Raw genomic sequence first — 21,926 nt, forward strand, 5'->3', positions numbered from 1 at the left:
AGTTTGTACATTTAAGATTAGATTAAAAACGTTCCTATTCGACAAAGTTTATTCCGACTTCAACAAGCCTAACCATAGACTCACAGTTTAGTTTAAGCTGCACTAGAAGCTATAATGCTGGGGGGCAGTACAGCCGCTGAGTTCTATCTCCTTTTCTTACTCTACCTACCACTTGTCTTACTTTATTTCTATTTTCCAATGTTAATATCTAGTTGTCTAGTCTCTTCATCACTAGTCACCCGGTGTCCCCTTTCCCCCCTCCCCTCTGGGGAGGGGCTATTTTTCAGCTGCAGCCTCCTGACTGTCCGGACCCCTGGCTGGATAGACGTCCTCGCTGCTACCCCCGTCTCATCTGACTAGAGGGACCTCTTCTTGCTCCTTTCCTCCACTGTATTTTTACGGACTATAATTTCGCTTGCTAATTCCCATTAGCCGTTCTGGGGTTCCTGTCTATCCGTCTTGGGAGTGGATCTCTCCTGACTGTGGTACTCCCCAAGGTTTCTCATTTTTCTCCCAATTGACTCTGGAGTTTTTGGAGTTTTTCCTTGCCGGCATGGAGGGTCTTAAGGATAGGGGATACCCAGGACTTGAACTGTATCTATTCATCTTTGTTGCTTCATTTCTAATTGTGTATCATATTGCCTTTGTAAAGTCCTTTGAGACCTCTGTTGTGATTGAGGGCTATACAAATAAAATTGAATTGAATTGAATTGAATTGAATTATAGGCTAATGTTCCAATTGTTGAAAGCACAAAGGTGTGTCATAAACAACTAGCACATTTATATTTTGAATCTTGTTTTCTTCCTGTATTGAAAATGAACCAAACCGTGACTTCAAAACTGAGGTACGTAACAAACCGAGAATTTTGTGTACCGTTACACCACTACAAAGCAGGAATTTTAATGTTGTGAGTTCATGCACTATGTTGGTGTTGTTCCGCATGGTCCATTTTGTGCACGAGTAGAAAAACTATGTCTTGAATTTGGAGGGGAAAAAAATCAAAATTTTATTTCACACTAAAGAAGGGTTCGGTGTATGCACATATGACACTGGTTCGGTAGCCCCAACAAGGTTAAGAACCACTGCTTTAGTAGAATCGAACCCAGGGACTTCGGAAGAATCGACCCGGGGGCTTCGGTGTTGGAAGAATTAACCTGGGTGTGTTGGTGTCGGAGGAAGCAGCTTGGTCTCGGGGTCGTCAGTCTCAGGCAAAGCGACCTTAGGGGCATCGGTCACGGAAGAAGCGGCTTCAGCAAAATCCGTCTCGGGAGAATCGATCCGGGAGGAAGTGTTATCAGAATCAGCGCGGGTAGCTGTGGGAAGGCAAACGAGGAGGTGGCATTTTTAGCTTAGGGATGTCAAACACGAGGACCGGGGAAAAGATCTCACCTGTCAACACAGTTTATTCCTTTGAATTTTAAAAGCAAATTAAATCCAAAACTGACAAAAAACCAATGTTGAGTATCCCCCTCTTACCCTGATTTAAAAAAACCAAAACAAAACTGCTTTTGCTGTGAATTGGAAATCCAGTATTGGCCCGAATATAAGACGACCCCCTCTTTTTTCAAGACTCAAGTTTGAAAAAAAGACTTTTTGAAAACCAAATTAATTTTTATACAGAAAATGATTACAGTACATCCGAAACAAATGATTATAACAATATTATTTGAGAGACAAAGCATGTTATTTTGCACAACATTTAAATATGTACCGCAAACTAAAGTGCAATCACATTCGTAAATGAATGTCTTCTGGTTTTTGAAAGGTAAATAAACCAATTTATTGTGATAAAACAATTAAATTCCAATAACTGCATTAACCATCAAAGTAAAGTCTAACTTACTGTAGTCTTGAAATAAATCTGAATAAGGAAAAACATTGCGATAAAATAATGCAAACTGGTTAAACTTGAAAGTTGTTGAGATTCTTCTTCTTCGTGTCAGGGGTTCGCTTTGGCCTGGGGAGTCAAGTTCAGCATTTGCTTCAATGATATCTGGCGCCATCTAGCATCGTTAATGGGTATAATGTCTAGACCCCGAACATAAGACGACGCCCACTTTTTCAGTCTTATTTCAATGCAAAAAACACCGTCTTATATTCGGGCCAATGAACAGAAAGTCAACCTGGAATGCCCCTAAATTTACAGGAAGTGACCCAAAATGAACAGGAAGTGACCAATGGAGAGGAAATGACTGGGAAAATCAACCACTATTGTTAGCGTTGTCCAGGAAGTGATCCCAGACTGCCCCAAAATGTACAGGAAGTAACCCAAAGCAAAGAAAAAGTGACCTGGAATTTTTTTAACTCAACAGAAAGTAATGAATGAAAAGGAAATGAGCCAGAAATGCCCTAACATTAACATTAAAGGGATCCTTACCTTAAATACATGTAGGCTCGAATAAACCACAATTGTTCTCTTGTACTAAAATATGTTGTTAGAATTAGGGCTGTCAAAATTATCGTGTTAATGGGCAGTAATTAATTTTTTTTAATTAATCACGTTAAAATATTTGACGCATTTAAAGCAAATGCCCCACTCAAACAGATTAAAATGACAGCCACAGTGAATTTAGTGAAATGTGTGCTTGTTGCGTTTTTTTTGGTGTTTTGTCGCCCTCTGCTGGCGCTCGGGTGCGAATGATTTTATGGGTTTCAGCACCATGAGCATTGTGTAATTATTGACATCAACAATGGTGAGCTACTAGTTTATTTTTTGTTAGAAAATTTTTCACATTTTATTAAAACGAAAACATTAAGAGGGGTTTTAATATAAAATTTCTATAACTTTTACGAACATTTTTTTTTTTTTTAAGAACTACAAGTCTTTCTATTCACGGATCGCTTTAACAGAATGTTAATGCCATCTAGTTGATTTATTGCTATAATAAACAAATACAGTACTTATTAAAGATGTCCCGATCAATCGGCATCCAATCACGTCATATTCAAAGTATCGTAATCGGCAAAAAATTATCGGACATGTTTTTTTTTTTTTTTTTTAATGTTTTTTTTTAATTAAATCGTTTTCTAATTGTTTTTAACGTCACAGACAAAATGTCTTACATTCATCCAGAGTCTTAAATTTTGGCTTAAAGTAGGGCTATCAAATTTATCGCGTAAACGGCGGCAATTAATTTTATAAAAATTAATCACGTTAAAATATCTAATGCAATTAACGCGTGCGCTGCACGACCCACTCACGCATTGTCGCGTTCAATCTATAATGGCGGCGTTTTACCTACTATATATTTAGAGCTAACAGGCGGCGTAAAATGTGTAGAGAGAATTTTGGCAGTCTTTGGAGCTTCTTTTTAATTGGCTCAAGCCTTAAAATCCCTCTCTCAACAATTAGAAATATCGCGGGAAGCAATGTGGGGAAGAATGGTAGTGGTTGATCTTTTCCTTAACACCCTATGTTACTGCCCAACACAGAGAAGATATATGAATTGGTGCCACTACGCACAGTCATGGTTGCACTTCCCATCATGCATTTGGGCAGAACAGTTAAATGGCTACAGTATCATTTACTGAAAGCTCAACAAATACACTAGATGGCAATATTTAGTCACAATATACAGTCACATTTATCCTTTAAGAATTACAAGTCTTTCTATCTGTGGATCCCTCTCACAGAAAGAATGTTAATAATGTAAATGCCATCTTGAGGATTTATTGTCATAATAAACAAATACAGTACTTATGTACTGTATGTTGAATGTATATATTTGTCCCAGTTTTGTTCATTGTTTTCTTAATGCATTGCCAAAATGTATATGATCGGGAAAAATTATCGGGAATGATTGGAATTGAATCGGGAGCAAAAAAAAAGCAATCGGATCGGGAAATACCGGGATCGGCAGATACTCAAACTAAAACAATTGGGATCGGATCGGAAGCAAAAAAACATGATTGGAACAACCCTAGTACTTATGTACTGTATGTTGAATATATATATCCATCTTATCTTTCCATTCCAACTATATTTTACAGAAAAATATGGCATATTTTAGTGATGGTTTGAATTGCGATTAATTACGATTAATTTTTAAGCTGTGATTAACTCGATTAATAATTTTAATTGTTTGACAGCCCTAGTTAGAAACACATAAAATGTTAAATCAATGGTGATATTTTATAATATTTAGTACATATTTTGACCAATAGTTGGTGTTATGTTTTGCGGGCTCGGAGTGATGACGTAAATGGGATGTTTCCAAATGTGTAGCGTCTACAACAATTGCGAATCGCTGCCTAAACTCGCGAAGTAAAATGGCACGATGTGCTGCTCTTGGATGCAATTTCCAGTCAAATGGAAACAAGGGGAGGGACGTGAGTCTCCACAGATTTCCCGTTGACAAGAAGAGGGGAAATGTTTGGGAAAATGCCAGTAAAATGACACCAGTTTTCGTTTTAATAAAATAAACGCCAGAAAAATCCCCCACCCTACCGCGTGAACTGTCTCCCCTGACAGGAGCGCTTATTTATAACGCTTTATTGAGGTGAAAACATCAATTGTTTTCATGGACGCATTACAGTCATGGATTTACGACTGCAAAATCGGTTTTCAATAAATAAATAAATTACACAAAATACTAGTACTGTATTAAGTCGTTTCCGTGTCCATCGATTGGTAAGAAAAAGCTTTTTGTACGAGTGACTTGCGGGCACTTCCGTCAGGGGAGACATTTCACGCGGGGCGGGTATTTTTCGGCACAACACTGGCAGACTGGCAAAACCTCCCAAGGACCCAAGGCTTTGTTCTCGCCATTTTTCTCCTACCGCGTTCGAGGCTTTTAGTCGACAACAACTTATGAAAGAGCTCACCGGAGCGGCTGGATATAAGCACAGACTAAAACCAAATGCTGTTCCAACTATTTTCCCTCACAGGAAGCCTCAACGCGCTCTGAAAGCGAGTGAAATGCGCGCAATAAAATGCCAAAGACAAACTGCTGGGCTCTCTTAAGCAGCTGCAGCGGTAGGCGAACCTTCGGGCGTACCGCTAGTCACAGAGGAAACTAATAATTCACTTCTACTGTCAGTTCATCAGGCAGTAAGCGTGTCTGTTCAGTATTCACCTAATATGAGTGATGCTGCTACTCAAACTGATCCAAACACGTCCAATGAGATGGTACAGTGCCTTTTGCGTTGCTCTATTTTTCTGGTTGTTTATGTTATTTTGTAAAAGGAAAACATTATTCAGATGTTTTGGGACGTATGCGTTAAGTAAAACGGCCGGGAGCGAAGGGCCTTGCTCCGGTGAAATGGCTGGGAGTGAATGAGTTAACTCCGCTCTCAGAATGCAGGTCTACTGGTAGTTCCCAGGGTTTCTAAAAGTACTGTCGGAGCTAGAGCCTTTTTGCCTGGTACACCAGACTCACTGCTGTTCCAACTATTGAGTCTGGCCACCATTCAGCAGATACAATTTCCAGGGCGGAGCAAGCCCTAGCAAACAGACAGCAGAGTGGACCAATCAGCGACGGGAAGACGTGACGTTAGTAAAATGACGAGGGCAGGACGAGGGACTTGCGCGCGGAAGTAAACATACGAAGAGAGCGGAGTTTATTCAGCATGGTTAGCGCGAGACAGACTGTTGTCAATGACTCGTGTCCATGGGTTTTTGGTCATTTAAAACGGATTTTACCGTGGATTGGAACATATTCTCGGCTCTCCCGTTCACCATCTGTGTTGTTGTGGAGACGACTCTCGACGCGCAAGAGTGACGTTGCTCGTTAAGAACACGTCACGCAAATGAACGAATCTGGTTTGTCGATTGATTTTGTACCTGCTCGAGAGGCCGTTAATGGGCTTGTTCCCAGACTATTTCTCTCAGTGTTTGAAAAATACAGGGAGAACAGTCTGGCCGTGCCAGGCAAAGAGCCTTTAGCCCCCAAACCCGTTTTATGGAATCAGCTTCCAGCTAATATTAAAGAAGCCGAGACAGTCTGCACATTTAAGATTAGATTAAAAACGTTCCTATTCGACAAAGCTTATGGTCAGGCTAGTTGAAGTCGGAGTAGACTCACAGTTTAGTCTCAGCTGCACTAGAAGCTATAATGCTGGGGGAAGTACAGCCACTGAGTTCTATCTCCTTTTTCTCACTCTACTTAACACTTGTCTAACTTTATTTCTATTTTCCAATGTTAATATCTAGTTGTCTAGTCTCTTCATCACTAGTCACCAGGTGTCCGGGGCTATTTTTCAGCTGCAGCCTCCTGACTGTCCGGACCCCTGGCTGGATGGACGTCCTCGTTGCTACCCCCGTCTCATCTGGCTAGATGGACCTCTTCTTGTTCCTTTACTCCACTGCGTCATAACGGACTGTAACTTCGCCTGCTAATTCCCATTAGCAGTCCTGGTGCTTCCTGTCTATCCGTCCTGGGAGTGGATCTCTCCTGACTGTGGTACTCCCCGAGGTTTCTCATTTTTTCCCAAAGACTTTGGAGTTTTGGGAGTTTTTCCTTGCCGACACAGAGGGTCTAAGGACGGGGGATACCCAGGACTTTATTTATTCATCTTTGTTGCTTCATTTGCTGTTTCTGATTGTGTATCATATTGCCTCTGCAAAGCCCTTTGAGACAACATTGTTGTGATCCAGGGCTATACAAATAAAATTGAATTGAATTGAATTAAGTGACCAATGAGCAGGAAGTGGCTGGGAAATATGCTAAATGAAAGAGGAAATGATCCAAAAATCAACAGTAAGTGACCCGAAATCAACTGGACGTGACTCAAAAATGCACTAAAAGCAAAAGGAAATGATCCAAAGGGAACAAGACGTCACCCAAAATCAACAGGAAGTGACCCGGAAAGCCCCTTAAATCTACAGGAAAGGATCCAAAATGTACAGGACGTGACCAATGAACAGGAAGTGAACTGGGAATGATATTACATACAAGTTGGGGTGTATTTCGCTGCTATGAAGTCTCAGTGACGGACCAAGTGTAAATGGCCGACGGAGCAGAGGTCCCTTACCTCGTTTACACTTGACGACAAAGTAGACAATGAGGACAACATTGAGAACGGCAGACAGAACGAATAGGACCAACAGGACGTAGGTGCCTTCTGGCGTTTGACAAAAAAAAAAAAAAATCAAACGTGAGGACGTACGCGTCGAACGAGGATGGAAGCATTCGTCTCACCTTCTATGCACTTGTTCCTCAACACCTTGGCGAGGTCCAGCGGGGTCACGACCTGCAGGACGCTGTCCAGCCGGAAGACGCACTCGTAGCGAGCGTCCTTGTCCACAGTTATGAGGCGAGTGCTGGTCTGGAAGGTCCCATCGTGGTTGGGGAGGATCTCGTGCATCTCCACGTTGTCGTCCAGATCCTGGCCGTCCTTCTTCCAGAAGAGGACGGCCGCCCTGGGGTAGAAACCGGTGGCATGGCAGGTGACCGGTGAGCCCGCCGTCTTCTGCAGCAGGGACACCTGCGGGGACACTGCCGGGACACAGGAAAATGACATTTCAGGGTCATTTCCTGGGAGATTTATACCGACATTCTGGGGGATTTTTGTGAACTCATGGGCCGCCATTGACATTTGATGAAGGTTTAACTCATTTCCTGTACATTTTGGGTCGTGTCCTGTTGATTTTAGGGAATTTCTAGTTCATTGGTCACTTCCTGTTGACTTTTCTGGGTCACTTCCTGCACATTTTGGAGCATTCAGGGATCACTTCCTGTCTATTTTGGAAAATGTTCAGTTGATTTCAGGGCATTTCCCCATCACTTTGGTCATTCGTCACCCCCTGTTGATTTTGAGGCAATCCTGCGTTACTTTCTGTTTAAAAAAAAAAAATTATATATCACTATATAAGTTTTGGACATTTACCTGTCACCTCTTGTATATTTTGGAGCATTTCTAGTGATTTTGAGGCAATCCTGCATCACTTCCTGCTTCTTTTTTTAATCTTTATGTAAGTTTTGGGCTTTTCCAGGTCACTTTCTGTCGTTTTTGGGTCGCGTCCTGTACATTTTGGATCATTTGTTGTGGTTTTGAGGCGATCATGTGTCACTTCCTGTTTCTCGGTCAATTTCTTTTAATTTTGAGGCATTTTTGCGTCACTTTCTGTTGATTTCAGGTGGATTTCTCATAGTTTCAGTGCATGTCTGGGTCACTTCATGTTGATTTTGGGGCATTTGCCCATCACTTCCTGTTCGTTTGTCACCCCGTGTTGATTCTGAGGCAATCCTGGCATACTTCTTGTTGTTTTTCCAATCACTATTTTGGTTTTGGACATTTACAGGTCACTTCCTGGAGAATTTGGGTCACTTCCTGTTGATTTGCGGGCACCCTTGGGTCAATTTCTGTACATTTTGGATCACTTTATGTTGATTTTGAGGCAATCCTGGGTCACTTCCTGTTCTTTGGTCAATTTCTGTTTATTTTGAGGCAATTTTGGGTCACTTCTGACTGATTTCAGGTCGATTTCTGGTGGTCTCAGTGCATTTCTGGCTCACTTCCTGTTGATTTTGGATCACTTCCTGCACATTTTGGAGCATTTCTTGTGATTTTGAGGCAATCCTAGGTCACTTCCTGCTTCATTTTTTAATCTTTATGTACGTTTTGGGCTTTTACAGGTCACTTTCTGTTGTTTTTGGGTCACTTCCTGTACATTTTGGAGCATTTCTTGTGATTTTGAGGCAATCCTGGGTCACTTCCTGCTTCTTTTTTTTATCTTTATGGGGGTTTTAGCCTTTTACAGGTCACTTTCTGTCGTTTTTGGGTCGCGTCCTGTACATTTTGGATCATTTCTTGTGGTTTTGAGGTAATCATGTGTCACTTTCTGTTTCTTGGTCAATTTCTGTTAATTTTGAGGCATTTTCGCGTCACTTTCTGTTGATTTCAGGTGGATTTCTGATGGTTTCAGTGCGTGTCTGGGTCACTTCCTGTTGATTTTGGGGCATTTCTCTATCACTTCCTGTTTGTTTGTCACCCTGTGTTGATTTTGAGGCAATCCTGGCATACTTCCTGTTGTTTTTCAATCACTATTTTGGTGTTGGACATTTAACAGGTCACCCCATGGAGATTTGGGGTCACTTCCTGTTGATTTGCGGGCACTCTTGGGTCATTTTCTGAACATTTTGGATCATTTCTTGTGATTTTGAGGCAATCCTGGGTCACTTCCTGTTCTTTGGGCAATTTTGAGGCATTTTTGGGTCACTTTCTACTGATTTCAGGTCAATTTCTGGTGGTCTCAGTGCATTTCTGGGTCACTTCCTGTTGATTTTGGATCACTTCCTGCACATTTTGGAGCATTCAGGGGTCACTTCCTGTCTATTTTGTAAAAAATTCTGTTGATTTTAGGGCATTTCCCAGTCACTTTCTGTTCATTTGTCACCTCTTGCTTATTTTGAGGCAATCCTGCGTTGCTTCCTGCTTTTTTTTTTTTTTTTTTTATATATCACTATATAAGTTTTGGACATTTACCAGTCACCTCCTGTATATTTTGGATCATTTCTTGTGATTTTGAGGAAATCCTGGGTCACTTCCTGCTTCTTTTTTTAATCTTTATGTAAGTTTTGGGCTTTTACAGGTCACTTTCTGTTGTTTTTGGGTCACTTCCTGTACATTTTGGATAATTTCTTGTGATTTTGAGGCAATCCTAGGTCACTTCCTGCTTCTTTTTTTATCTTTATGTAAGTTTTGGGCTTTTACAGGTCACTTTCTGTCGTTTATGGGTCACTTCCTGTACATTTTGGATAATTTCTTGTGGTTGTGAGGCAATCATGTGTCACTTCCTGTTTCTTGGTAAATTTCTTTTAATTTTGAGGCATTTTTGTGTCACTTTCTGTTGATTTCAGGTGTATTTCTGATGGTTTCAGTGCATGTCTGGGTCACTACATGTTGATTTTGGGGCATTTGCCCATCACTTCCTGTTCATTTGTCACCCCGTGTTGATTTTGAGGCAATCCTGGCATACTTCTTGTTGTTTTTCAATCACTGTTTTGGTTTTGGACATTTACAGGTCACTTCCTGGAGATTTTGGGTCACTTCCTGTTGATTTGCGGGCACTCCTGGGTCATTTTCTGCACATTTTGGATTACTTTATGTTGATTTTGAGGCAATCCTGGGTCACTTCCTGTTGTTTGGTCAATTTCTGTTTATTTTGAGGCATTTTTGGGTCACTTCCGACTGATTTCAGGTCAATTCCTGTTGGTCTATGTAAGTTTTGGGCTTTTACAGGTCACTTTCTGTCGTTTATGGGTCACTTCCTGTACATTTTGGATAATTTCCTGTGGTTGTGAGGCAATCATGTGTCACTTCCTGTTTCTTGGTAAATTTCTTTTAATTTTGAGGCATTTTTGTGTCACTTTCTGTTGATTTCAGGTGTATTTCTGATGGTTTCAGTGCATGTCTGGGTCACTTCCGGTTGATTTTGGATCACTTCCTACACATTTTGGAGCATTTCTTGTGATTTTGAGGCAATCCTGGGTCACTTCCTGTGTCTTTTTTAATCTTTATGGAGGTTTTGGGCTTTTACAGGTCACTTTCTGTCATTTTTGGGTCACTTCCTGTAAATTTTGGATCATTTCTTGTAGTTTTGAGGTAATCCTGGGTCACTTCCTGTTTCTTTTTTTAATCTTTATGTAAGTTTTGGGCTTTTACAGGTCACTTTCTGTCATTTTTGGGTCACTTCCTGTTGATTTGTGGGCACTCTTGGATCATTTTCTGTACATTGTGGATCACTTCATGTTGATCTTGAGGCAATCATGTGTCACTTCCTGTTTCTTGGTCAATTTCTGTTCACTTTGAGGCATTTTTGGGTCACTTCCTACTGATTTCAGGTCGATTTCTGATGGTCTCTGTGAATTTCTGGGTCCTTTCCTGTTGATTTTGGATCACTTCCTGCACATTTTGGAGCATTTCTTGTGATTTTGAGGCAACCCTGGGTCACTTCCTGTTTCTTGGTCAATTTCTTTAAATTTGAGGAAATTTTGCGTCACCTTCTGGTGATTTCAGGTGGATTTCTGATGGATTCAGTGCATGTCTTGGACACTTCATGTTGATTTTGGGGCATTTGCCCATCACTTCCTGTTCATTTGTCAACACGTGTTGATTTTGAGGCAATCCTGGCATACTTCTTGTTGTTTTTCAATCACTATTTTGGTTTTGGACATTTACAGGTCATTTCCTGGAGATTTTGGGTCACTTCCTGTTGATTTGCGGGCACTCTTGGGTCATTTTCTGTACATTTTGGGTTACTTTATATTGATTTTGAGGCAGTCCTGGGTCACTTCCTGTTCTTTGGTCAATTTCTGTATATTTTGAGGCATTTTTGGGTCACTTCTGACTGATTTCAGGTCAATTTCTGGTGGTTCCAGTGCATTTCTGGGTCACTTCCTTTTCAGTTTGAATCACTTCCTGCACATTTTGGATCATTTCTTGTGGTTTTGAGGCGATCCTGGGTCACTTCCTATTTCTGTTTTTAATCTTTATGTAAGTTTTGAGCTTTTACAAGTCACTTTCTGTCATTTTGGGGTCACTTCCTGTTGATTTGCGGGCACTCTTGGGTCACTTCCTGTACATTTTGGATCATTTCATGTTGATTTTGAAGCATTCCTGGGTCACTTCCTTTTCTTTGGTCAATTTATGCTAATTATGAGGCATTTTTGGGTCACGTCGTACTGATTTCAGGTCGATTTCTGATGGTCTCTGTGAATTTCTGGGTCCTTTCCTGTTGATTTTGGATCACTTCCTGCACATTTTGGAGCATTTCTTGTGATTTTGAGGCAATCCTGGGTCACTTCCTGTTTCTTGGTCAATTTCTTTAAATTTGAGGAAATTTTGCGTCACCTTCTGGTGATTTCAGGTGGATTTCTGATGGATTCAGTGCATGTCTTGGACACTTCATGTTGATTTTGGGGCATTTGCCCATAACTTCCTGTTCATTTGTCAACACGTGTTGATTTTGAGGCAATCCTGGCATACTTCTTGTTGTTTTTCAATCACTATTTTGGTTTTGGACATTTACAGGTCATTTCCTGGAGATTTTGGGTCACTTCCTGTTGATTTGCGGGCACTCTTGGGTCATTTTCTGTACATTTTGGGTTACTTTATGTTGATTTTGAGGCAGTCCTGGGTCACTTCCTGTTCTTTGGTCAATTTCTGTTTATTTTGAGGCATTTTTGGGTCACTTCTGACTGATTTCAGGTCAATTTCTGGTGGTTTCAGTGCATTTCTGGGTCACTTCCTTTTCAGTTTGGATCACTTCCTGCACATTTTGGATCATTTCTTGTAATTTTGAGGCGATCCTGGGTCACTTCCTATGTCTGTTTTTAATCTTTATGTAAGTTTTGAGCTTTTACAAGTCACTTTCTGTCATTTTGGGGTCACTTCCTGTTGATTTGCGGGCACTCTTGGGTCACTTCCTGTACATTTTGGATCATTTCATGTTGATTTTGAAGCATTCCTGGGTCACTTCCTTTTCTTTGGTCAATTTATGCTAATTATGAGGCATTTTTGGGTCACGTCGTACTGATTTCAGGTTGATTTCTGATGGTCTCTGTGCATTTCTGGGTCACTTCCTGGTGATTTTGGGGCGTTTCCCCCATCACTTCCTGTTCATTTATCACCCTGTGTTTATTTTGAGGAAATCCTGTATTACTTCCTGTCGTTTTTCAATCACTATGCGGTCCCCATTAACCACGAAAAAAGGTAGCAATGACAGTCACGTTCCTGTTGGGAGAGGGCATGTTACCTGTTCTCATTAAGACGTCCCTTCCAAAGCTCACGTACTTCTTCAAGTATGAAGGACATTCCTCCGTCATGTAGAACTTCAAGAATTCATTGTAGTCGTCCCCTTCGTCCCACTTGTGTTTGGTGACAACTGCTTGCGGCTGGACAGCAATCCATCTTAGTTGCTTCCAATCGAACCATATGAAGTCCTCTCCGTTGTAACTCATGTGATACCAACCATCCACCTGGTCGGTCTCGTCGTCCCATTGGCAGCCAAACATGTGCTGGATCATGTGAAGACCTGAGAGAAAGGCACATCAAGTGATAAGACAACGTCCAGGAATGAAGTGCTCCAAATGGGAACAGCCACAAACCTCCCGTTTGGTTGAAGCGCTCTTGAAGAATTTCAATATTGTCTTTGGCATTGTACTGATTAACAATATTAATCAGTTTCTGTGTCTCCCAGTAGTATGGCTCCTCAGCTGTGATTTTGTTCATCCACTCCTGTTTGGCTTTTGCTTCCCTACTGTCGCTGTCGTAGTGTGAAATCTGAACGCCGTCAACGTAACCCACACTCAAATACCCTGGGAATTTTGGAATTCGAAACGATCCTGTTGTTGTATACTCGAGCGAGTGGATCACTGAAAGAAAAAACAAAAGCATCTGTTCCTCGTACTTATTATCTTTGACATGACAATGGACTGATGGACGATTAAGGCCATGCAAAGAAAGAAAAGACGACGAGAATAAAGCTATAATATTATGAGATCACATTAAAGTCCTATGTTGTAATACTATCAGAAAAAAAGTTGCAATAATACGAGAAAAGTCATAATAATAGTCAAGTCATGACTGAGTCAACTTGACGTCATGTTAATGTTAAAAAATAGTAGGAGAAAAAAACTCAAAAAGGCGATGCCATTTTACGTAGTCGTAATATTAATACAGCGCTGGCCAAAAGTATTGGCACCCCTGCAATTCTGTCCGATAATGCTCAATTTCTCCTAGAAAATGATTGCGATTACAAATGCTTTGCTAGTAATAGCTTCATTTATTTTGATTTCAATGGAAAAACACAAATGAGAAAGGAAAAAATTAAAACATTATCATTTTACACAAAACTCCAAAAATGGGCCGGACTAAAGTATTGGCACGCTTTGAAAAATCAGGTGATACTTCTCAAATTTGTCTCATTAACAGACCCTGTTACTTACCTGTGGCACATAACAGGTGGTGGCAATAACTAAATCACACTTGTAGTCAGTTAAAATGGATTCAAGTTGACTCAACCTCTGTCCTGTGTTCTTGTGTTTACCACATTGAGCATAGAGAAAAGAAAGAAGACCAAAGAACTGTCTGTGGACTTGAGAAGCAAAATGGTGAGGAAGCATGGGCATTTTCAAGTCTACAAGTCTATCTCCAAAGACCTGAATGTTCCTGTGTCTACCGTGCGCAGTGTCATCAATAAGTGTAAAGCCCACAGCACTGTGGCTAACCTCCCTAGACGTGGACAGAATAGGAAAATTGACGAGATATTTCAACGAAAGATTGTGCGGATAGAACCTCGACGAACATCCAAACGAGTTCGAACTGTCCCGCAGTCTGAGGGTACAAGTGTCAACCCGTACTATCCATCAGCGTCTGAATGAAAAGAGACTCTATGGTAGGATACCCAGTAAAACCCCACTTCTGACATAAAAAAAGCCAGGCTGGAGTTTGCCAAAACTTACCCGAGAAAGCGTTTTGGAAGAATGTTCTCAGGTCAGAGGAGACAAAAGTCGAGCTTTTTGGGAAAAGGCATCAACATAGAGTTTACAGGGTAAAAAACGAGGCCTTCAAAGAAAAGTCCCCACAGTCAAAGGTTCCCTGATGTTTTGGGGTGGCTTTCCTGCCTCTGGCACTGGACTGCTTGACCGTGTGCATGGCAATATGAAGTCTGAACACAACCAACAAATTTTGCAGCATAATTCACGGCCCGGTGTAAGAGAGAGCTGGGTCTCCCTCAGAGGTCATGGGTCTTCCAGCAGGACAATGACCCAAAAGCACTAGAAAATGATTTAAGAGAAAGCACTGGAAACTTCTAAAGTGGCCAGACCTGAATCCCATAGAACACCTATGGGGAAATCTGAAAATGGCATCCTTCAAATCTCAAGAGACCTGGAGCAGTTGGCCAAAGAAGAACGGTCTAAAAATCCAGCCGAGCATTGTAAGAAACTCTTTGATGGATACCGGAAGCGGTTGTTCCCAGTTATTTTGTCTAAAGGTTGTGCTACCAACAGTGTTGGGTACATTACTTTAAAAAAGTAATTATAGTTACTCACTACTTCTTCCGAAAAGTAACTGAGTTAGTAACTGAATTACTCTATAGTAAAAGTAACTAGTTACCAGGGAAAGTAACTATTTCTGTTACTTTAAAAAGAAGTTGTTGTTTGTCAAAGAATTTGAAATTTTCTGAGCAGTATTCGAGTCAGTTGACTAGAGAAGAACAGACTGGTAGTTGTGTTATTGAACCTTGTAATATTTATTGCACCTCACCAGCAACAGATTTATCCTACATTTGAAGTGCAACAAAAATAAACAGATTTGAATTGCTTACCACAGATGTCGACAAAAGCTTTGCCCCGGGACATAAATGACACTTTACATGCACGTTCTTTCCTTTAATTTCGACCAACTTGAAATAGTGTTTATAACTCCACCTCGTATAGGACAAATATCCTCTGAATGCTCTGCCATCATATCCCTCTGCATCTGTTTTGCATGTGTGTGTTTGTCACACGCGCTGTTCCGGTTTGTGTATGAAAACACCGGTTCTGGAGTACGAGCGCTATTAGGCTCGAGCGTTTACGTCACAGAATGGGGGATCACGTGAGATTTGACAACAACACAGCCATATTGGAAGCAGGTCTTGCTCGCGGGACATTAAACTTTAACTTGCCAGTTCGGTAAAGAGACAAACTCGTTACTAAGGCGAAGAACAGATACAGTGCCTTGCAAAAGTATTCGGCCCCCTTGAACCTTGCAACCTTTCACCACATTTCAGGCTTCAAACATAAAGATATAAAATTTAAATTTTTTTGTCAAGAATCAACAACAAGTGGGACACAATCGTGAAGTGGAACAAAATGTATTGGATAATTTCAACTTTTTTAACAAATAAAAAACTGAAAAGTGGGGCGTGCAATATTATTCGGCCCCCTTGCGTTAATACTTTGTAGCGCCACCTTTTGCTCCAATTACAGCTGCAAGTCGCTTGGGGTATGTTTCTATCAGTTTTGCACATGGAGAGACTGACATTCTTGCCCATTCTTCCTTGCAAAACAGCTCGAGCTCAGTGAGGTTGGATGGAGAGTGTTTGTGAACAGCAGTCTTCAGCTCTTTCCACGGATTCTCGATTGGATTCGGGTCTGGACTTTGACTTGGCCATTCTAACACCTGGATACGTTTATTTTTCAACCATTCCATTGTAGATTTGGCTTTATGTTTTGGATCATTGTCCTGTTGGAAGATAAATCTCCATCCCAGTCTCAGGTCTTGTGCAGATACCAACAGGTTTTCTTCCAGAATGTTCCTGTCTTTGGCTGCCGTCAATTTTAACCATCTTCCCTGTCCCTGCTGAAGAAAAGCAGGCCCAAACCATGACGCTGCCACCACCATGTTTGACAGTGGGGATGGTGTGTTCAGGGTGATGAGCTGTGTTGCTTTTACGCCAAACATATCGTTTTGCATTGTGGCCAAAAAGTTCAATTTTGCTTTCATCTGACCAGAGCACCTTCTTCCACATGTTTGGTGTGTCTCCCAGGTGGCTTGTGGCAAACTTTAAACGAGACTTTTCATGGATATCTTTGAGAAATGGCTTTCTTCTTGCCACTCTTCCATAAAGGCCAGATTTGTGCAGTGTACGACTGATTTTTGACTCTCCCACCTCAGCTGTAGATCTCTGCAGTTCATCCAGAGTGATCATGGGCCTCTTGGCTGCACCTCTGATCAGTTTTCTCCTTGTCTGAGAAGAAAGTTTGGAAGGACGGCCGGGTCTTGGTAGATTTGCAGTGGTCTGATGCTCCTTCCATTTCAATATGATGGCTTGCACAGTGCTCCTTCAGATGTTTAAAGCTTGGGAAATCTTTTTGTATGCAAATCTGGCTTTAAACTTCTCCACGACAGTATCTCGGACCTGCCTGGTATGTTCCTTGGTTTTCATAATGCTCTCTGCACTTTAAACAGAACCCTGAGACTATCACAGAGCAGGTGCATTCATACGGAGACTTGATTACACACAGGTGGATTCTATTTATCATCATCGGTCATTTAGGACAACATTGGATCATTCAGAGATCCTCACTGAACTTCTGGAATGAGTTTGCTGCACTGAAAGTAAAGGGGCCGAATAATATTGCACGCCCCACTTTTCAGTTTTTTATTTGTTAAAAAAGTTGAAATTATCCAATAAATGTTGTTCCACTTCACGATTGTGTCCCACTTGTGGTTGGTTCTTGACAAAAAAATTAAATTTCATATCTTTATGTTTGAAGCCTGAAATGTGGCAAAAGGTTGCATGATTCAAGGGGGCCGAATACTTTTGCAAGGCACTGTATGTGATCAAACTTGAGGATGTGAACAATGTTGACCTATACGAGCAAGCCGAAGACAAATGGAGTAAAGATGTCGACGGGCTTCCAGAATTACGCGAAATGGACATTCTGCCGTATTTATTGTTTGGTGTATGTTACTAAACTCATCAGCGATTCCGAAATTACAAATCGCTACGAACAGTTTTGCTGCGGATGTGTGCAGGACCTGCACATTATGACCGTAACAAACGGTAACTCCATCGTTCTTGCAAAGATAGGCTATGTGTGTTTACAATTTTCATTGCAATGAACCTGAACGCACCCAAAGTCTTGGATGACAAATAAACAGAGCAGAGTAGACTCGCTACGGCTGGTAGTTTCTTCAATTTATTCAAAGTAAGTAACGCACCGCTTTCGACCGTCAGTAACGGTAACGGCGTTTTAACGGCGGAAAAAATGAGTTAGATTACCACGTTACTGAAAAAATAACGCCATTATGTAACAGCGTTATTTATAACGGCGTTATTCCTAACACTGGCTACCAATTATTAGTCTGAGGGTGCCAATACTTTTGTCCATTCCATTTTTGGAGTTTTGTGTAAAATGATCATGATTTTAAAAAAATTCTCATTGTCTTTTGTGTTTTTTCATTGCGAGCAAAATAAATGAAGCTATTACTACGCAAGCATTTGTGATTGTAATCATTTTCTGGGAGAAATTGAGCATTAGCTGACAGAATTGCAGGGTTGCCAATACTTTTGGCCAGCACTGTATAATATGTATATGGCAGAAAACACTCTGGAGACTTGAAGTTCCGCTCTGAGACCCCCAATTTAGGCAACTTTCAAAATTGTCCGATATGCATGTGTGATACATCATTGGAAAGTGTAAAATCTCAATTTTCTGGGGGAAAACAAAATTTTGACCGGGAGGGCATTTACAAAAAAAAAAATGTAAACAACAAAACCCTATCCGGAGGTGAGACCACGCGAGAGCAGAATTACAGACGCCATGACTTCAACGAGATATTATCGCGTACTTACCTTGTTTCGATCCAAAAACTCCATGTAGCATGTATCACCAAGTGTCAAGACACAGCTGTGAATGGCCACAGCTGGATTTTATGGGCGAAACATTGTAAAATAACAAGGGTCAAGATGCAGAAATTGCAGACATCAAGGAGTGGTCGAGATGTTCTTTTTCATAGATTTACCCTTTTAAACGTTATTTTTTTTCGATTTTTCTTTTTTGGATTGATTATTTATCATCTAACATATCGGAGAAAAGGTGACAGTAACAAAAAAAAATACAATTAAGCAAAAGTTATGAGGTAGATATCCGTAACTTTTTAACAGATGCCATTTTTTTCGTTGTGACATAATTTGTTTAAAAGTTTAAAATATGCGAGTGAATCATTTTTTAAAGTCGTTTTTCTTAAAACGAAATATGAGACATCAATTAATGATTCTAAGCAAAAAATGACATTTTGAACAGTAAATATAATTACCTTCGTTATATGGCTGTGTCTAAACAAAAGCGTTTGCGCGACGTCTGTAAACGGGGGTTTTCAGGGTAAAACGGACAAATTAAAAATAGTTCGGGGGCTTCATGCGCCATGAATCTGCGATGGCAGCAGATAAACATATTGCTCTATCAAGCACGACAGTTGTTTTGGCTTAAAATACAGTAGTTTCTTTACACTAGTGAGCTATTTTTCCCCAGGATAGTAAAACACATGTAAAGATCAAAATGGCACAAGCTGCAATTTCAAACTTATTGCAAACATGTTAGGGAGATTTGCACTAAATTTTTTTAATAATGCCATGTTCTGGCTCATTGACTCCCATTATAAATCATAATTTTTGATATGCTGTAAACCTGATGTGTTATAATGCATTTTTCGTGATTACTCATGCAATAGCTTCTTTGGCGAGTCAAAAACATGGAAATAGAGGAATTTGTGTGTTGAGAGGCTTAACACCCAAAAGTCACAAGGGGGCGCCAAAGGCCAATACATGAATTTGCTTGCAAAGAAAGCTTGTTGTTATGACCTATGGACTTATTTGGGACTCTTAACTATGTCATATGAAATATTCAAATTAGACTTTTATTATATATATATATATATATACGCCATAGTTAGTTTTGCTATTAGAATAATACGGCTATTAATGTCCATAGGGGTCATAAAAAAATAAAATAAAATAAAATAAATAAATACAACCTATATACAGTGCCCTCCATAATTATTGGCACCCCTGAAAAAGATGTGTTTTTTAGCTTCTAATTCATATATATATTTTTTTATTCAAATAATATGGGACCTTAATGGGAAAAAAGAGAAAAATCCAACCTTCAATACAAGTGCATTCATTCAGTGGGGAAAAAAATCCCACATAGAGAAAAAATGATTTGACATCAAATAATGTGTGTCACAATTATTAGCACCCCTGGTGTTAATACTTTGTACAACCTCCTTTTGCCAACAAAACAAGGCCTGGGGACTGAGATGGCCATGGGAGGAGCTTGATTTTGTGTCTGGTAAACCATTTCTTTGTAGATTTGGCCATATGTTTAGGGTCATTGTCTTGCTGAAAGACCCAGTGACGACCCATCTTCAGCTTTCAGGCAACAGATTTTGATTTAAAATGTCCTGGTATTTCAAAGCAATTATGATGCCATGCACCCTAACAATGTTCCCAGGGCCTTTGGGAGTGAACCTGCCCCACAGCATCACTGACCCACCCCCATACTTCACAGTGGGTATGAGGTGCTTTTCAGCATGCGCATCTTTGGTGGCACGCCAGACCCACTTAGAGTGTTTGTTGCCAAAAAGCTCCATCTTGGTCCCACACAAAAATACACACAGTCCCAGGCTTCAACTGCGACCGTGTGCTTTGGTCAGATGAGACCAAGATTCGTCTTAAATCAGGGCCGTCTTATATTCGAGCCAATACGGTATATGAAAATGAAAATCTCGACCACTCCTTGATGTCTGCAATTTCTGCATTGCGACCCTTGTTATATGACCATGTTTCACCCCAGTCTCAAATATTTTTTCACATTCAGAACTTTTTTTCTACGATTGAATTATTTAAATTTTTGATTGAAGTGATTTTTCTTTTGAAAATATATATTATTTTGTTTGAAGCAACTTATTTTTTGATTGAATAATAAAGACACAAATGTTCTAGCCAAAATGTGGTCCAAACGCAAAATTACATGACTTCAATCAATAAAGTTGTTTCATTCAAAAAAAAAAAAAAAAAAAATTGGACTTAAATTAAAAAAAAAAATTAATCAAAGAAAAATTGTTTTCAAATACATTTTTTGAGTTTCAGATTTATTTTTGCATTCAAAGACATTTTTTTTTTTTGATTGAAGTGACTTTTTCTTTTATTGAAGCAACTTTTATTTTTTGGATTGAATAATAAAGACACAAATCTACCTTCATAGAAGTGCACTTACCAGGCGCGGCGCCGTCAATTTGCGCCAGCAAGAAGGCCGCCAGCGTGATTATCTTCAACAGCTTGTGTTGTTTTGAGTCCATCTCGGAATGACCACAGCCTCCGCTCACCTGAGCCAATTTGCGCTTTTCTTTTATTTCCGCTGGGTGCTACTTTTATGTGACCACTAGAGGGCGAGAACAAGAGCCGTCTGAGTACAGGTAGACTTTTTTTCCCCACATGTGACATCATCGTATTGTTATTCAATTCCTTCAAATCCTTTGTTCGAATCATTTGGGCGGGCGGGGGCAAAACAATCACAGCAAAAGACAACCCATGAGCTGTCAAATTCTCTCAGTGACAATTGACTAAGAATCCTCATCGACAAAACAGATGGACATGAAAAAAGTAAGAATAATAATAAGGAAAAGCCAAATGTGTTCAAAAAAAGTAAAATCAAAGTTCAGTTCATCAAGACACCACAAAGAGGTATGAGCAGAGTTTAGAGTCTTACAATCGGGTACAAGACATCAAGGGTGTAGGTTTGCATAGGGACAGTAGGGACATAAGACTACCAACTTTTTAAGATGCTCAAATAGTCTCCACCAACTTTTAAGCAACCTTATTTGCATTATATAATGACTTCAATTATATAATTTGTTTTTAAAATCCAGACACTTATTCTCAGGGGTGAAAGTCACTACAATTTCTTGCCGGAACTCCCCGATATGAAGGTTGCCATGGAGCCAGAAATTGTATTTGTTTATTTTTTCTTTGGTGTTTTTATTTTTGGGGGGAGGGGTCAAACCTGTTAAACTACTGAAATGCTAAGAAAACTGTTTTAGCACAGTTATTTCTAAAACACATACAAAAACTGATTTTCATTCAAAATGGCATTTTTCAAGGATTTGCAAAATAAAAGCAATAACCCCTACCTCCATCTAACCCTAATTTTTATTTTCCCTCATTTCCTCACATACTTAATGCCAAATCTCAATTTTAACTACTTAAGAACATAGGATGTATACTGTAAATTCCGGACTATAAGCCGCTACTTTTTCCCCTCCCTCAGTATCCTGCGTCTTATAGTCCAGCGCAGCATATTTGTTGATTTATTTGGGTTAATAGGTAACACTTTATTTGATAGCGGCGTCATAAGACCGTCATAATTATAACACTATCAATGGCATTAATGAATGCTTATGACAGATGTCATTGTCATCCGGCAAACTA

At 40.2% G+C, this 21,926-nt stretch overlaps 1 protein-coding gene across 1 annotated transcript; it reads right to left on the reverse strand.

Moving 5' to 3' along the window:
• Window positions 1-1,150: 1,150 nt before the first annotated feature.
• On the reverse strand, window positions 1,151-21,407 carry LOC130918410 (class I histocompatibility antigen, F10 alpha chain-like). Its single transcript, XM_057840091.1, has 6 exons — window positions 20,716-21,407; window positions 13,051-13,317; window positions 12,699-12,977; window positions 7,141-7,437; window positions 6,974-7,063; window positions 1,151-1,314 (listed from the first exon to the last, which is right to left on the reverse strand). Exons 1-6 carry the CDS (start codon window positions 20,795-20,797, stop codon window positions 1,151-1,153), a joined length of 1,179 nt encoding a protein of 392 aa, XP_057696074.1. The 5' UTR covers window positions 20,798-21,407.
• Between the last annotated feature and the right edge of the window lie 519 nt (window positions 21,408-21,926).

This window comes from Corythoichthys intestinalis, chromosome 7 (assembly GCF_030265065.1).
Source record: "Corythoichthys intestinalis isolate RoL2023-P3 chromosome 7, ASM3026506v1, whole genome shotgun sequence".
In the NCBI taxonomy this organism is placed as follows: Eukaryota; Metazoa; Chordata; class Actinopteri; order Syngnathiformes; family Syngnathidae; genus Corythoichthys; species Corythoichthys intestinalis.

What these genes read in the sequence shown, in the direction of transcription:
- LOC130918410 (XM_057840091.1), bottom strand. Translation starts at nt 20,797, where the DNA reads ATGGACTCAAAACAACACAAGCTGTTGAAGATAATCACGCTGGCGGCC. An exon ending in GAGGAACAAGTGCATAGAAG is followed by an intron (nt 7,064 to 7,140) that starts GTGAGACGAATG and finishes GTCAAACGCCAG; the next exon opens with AAGGCACCTACGTCCTGTTG. An exon ending in TGTCGTCAAGTGTAAACGAG is followed by an intron (nt 1,315 to 6,973) that starts GTAAGGGACCTC and finishes GCCTTCCCACAG; the next exon opens with CTACCCGCGCTGATTCTGAT.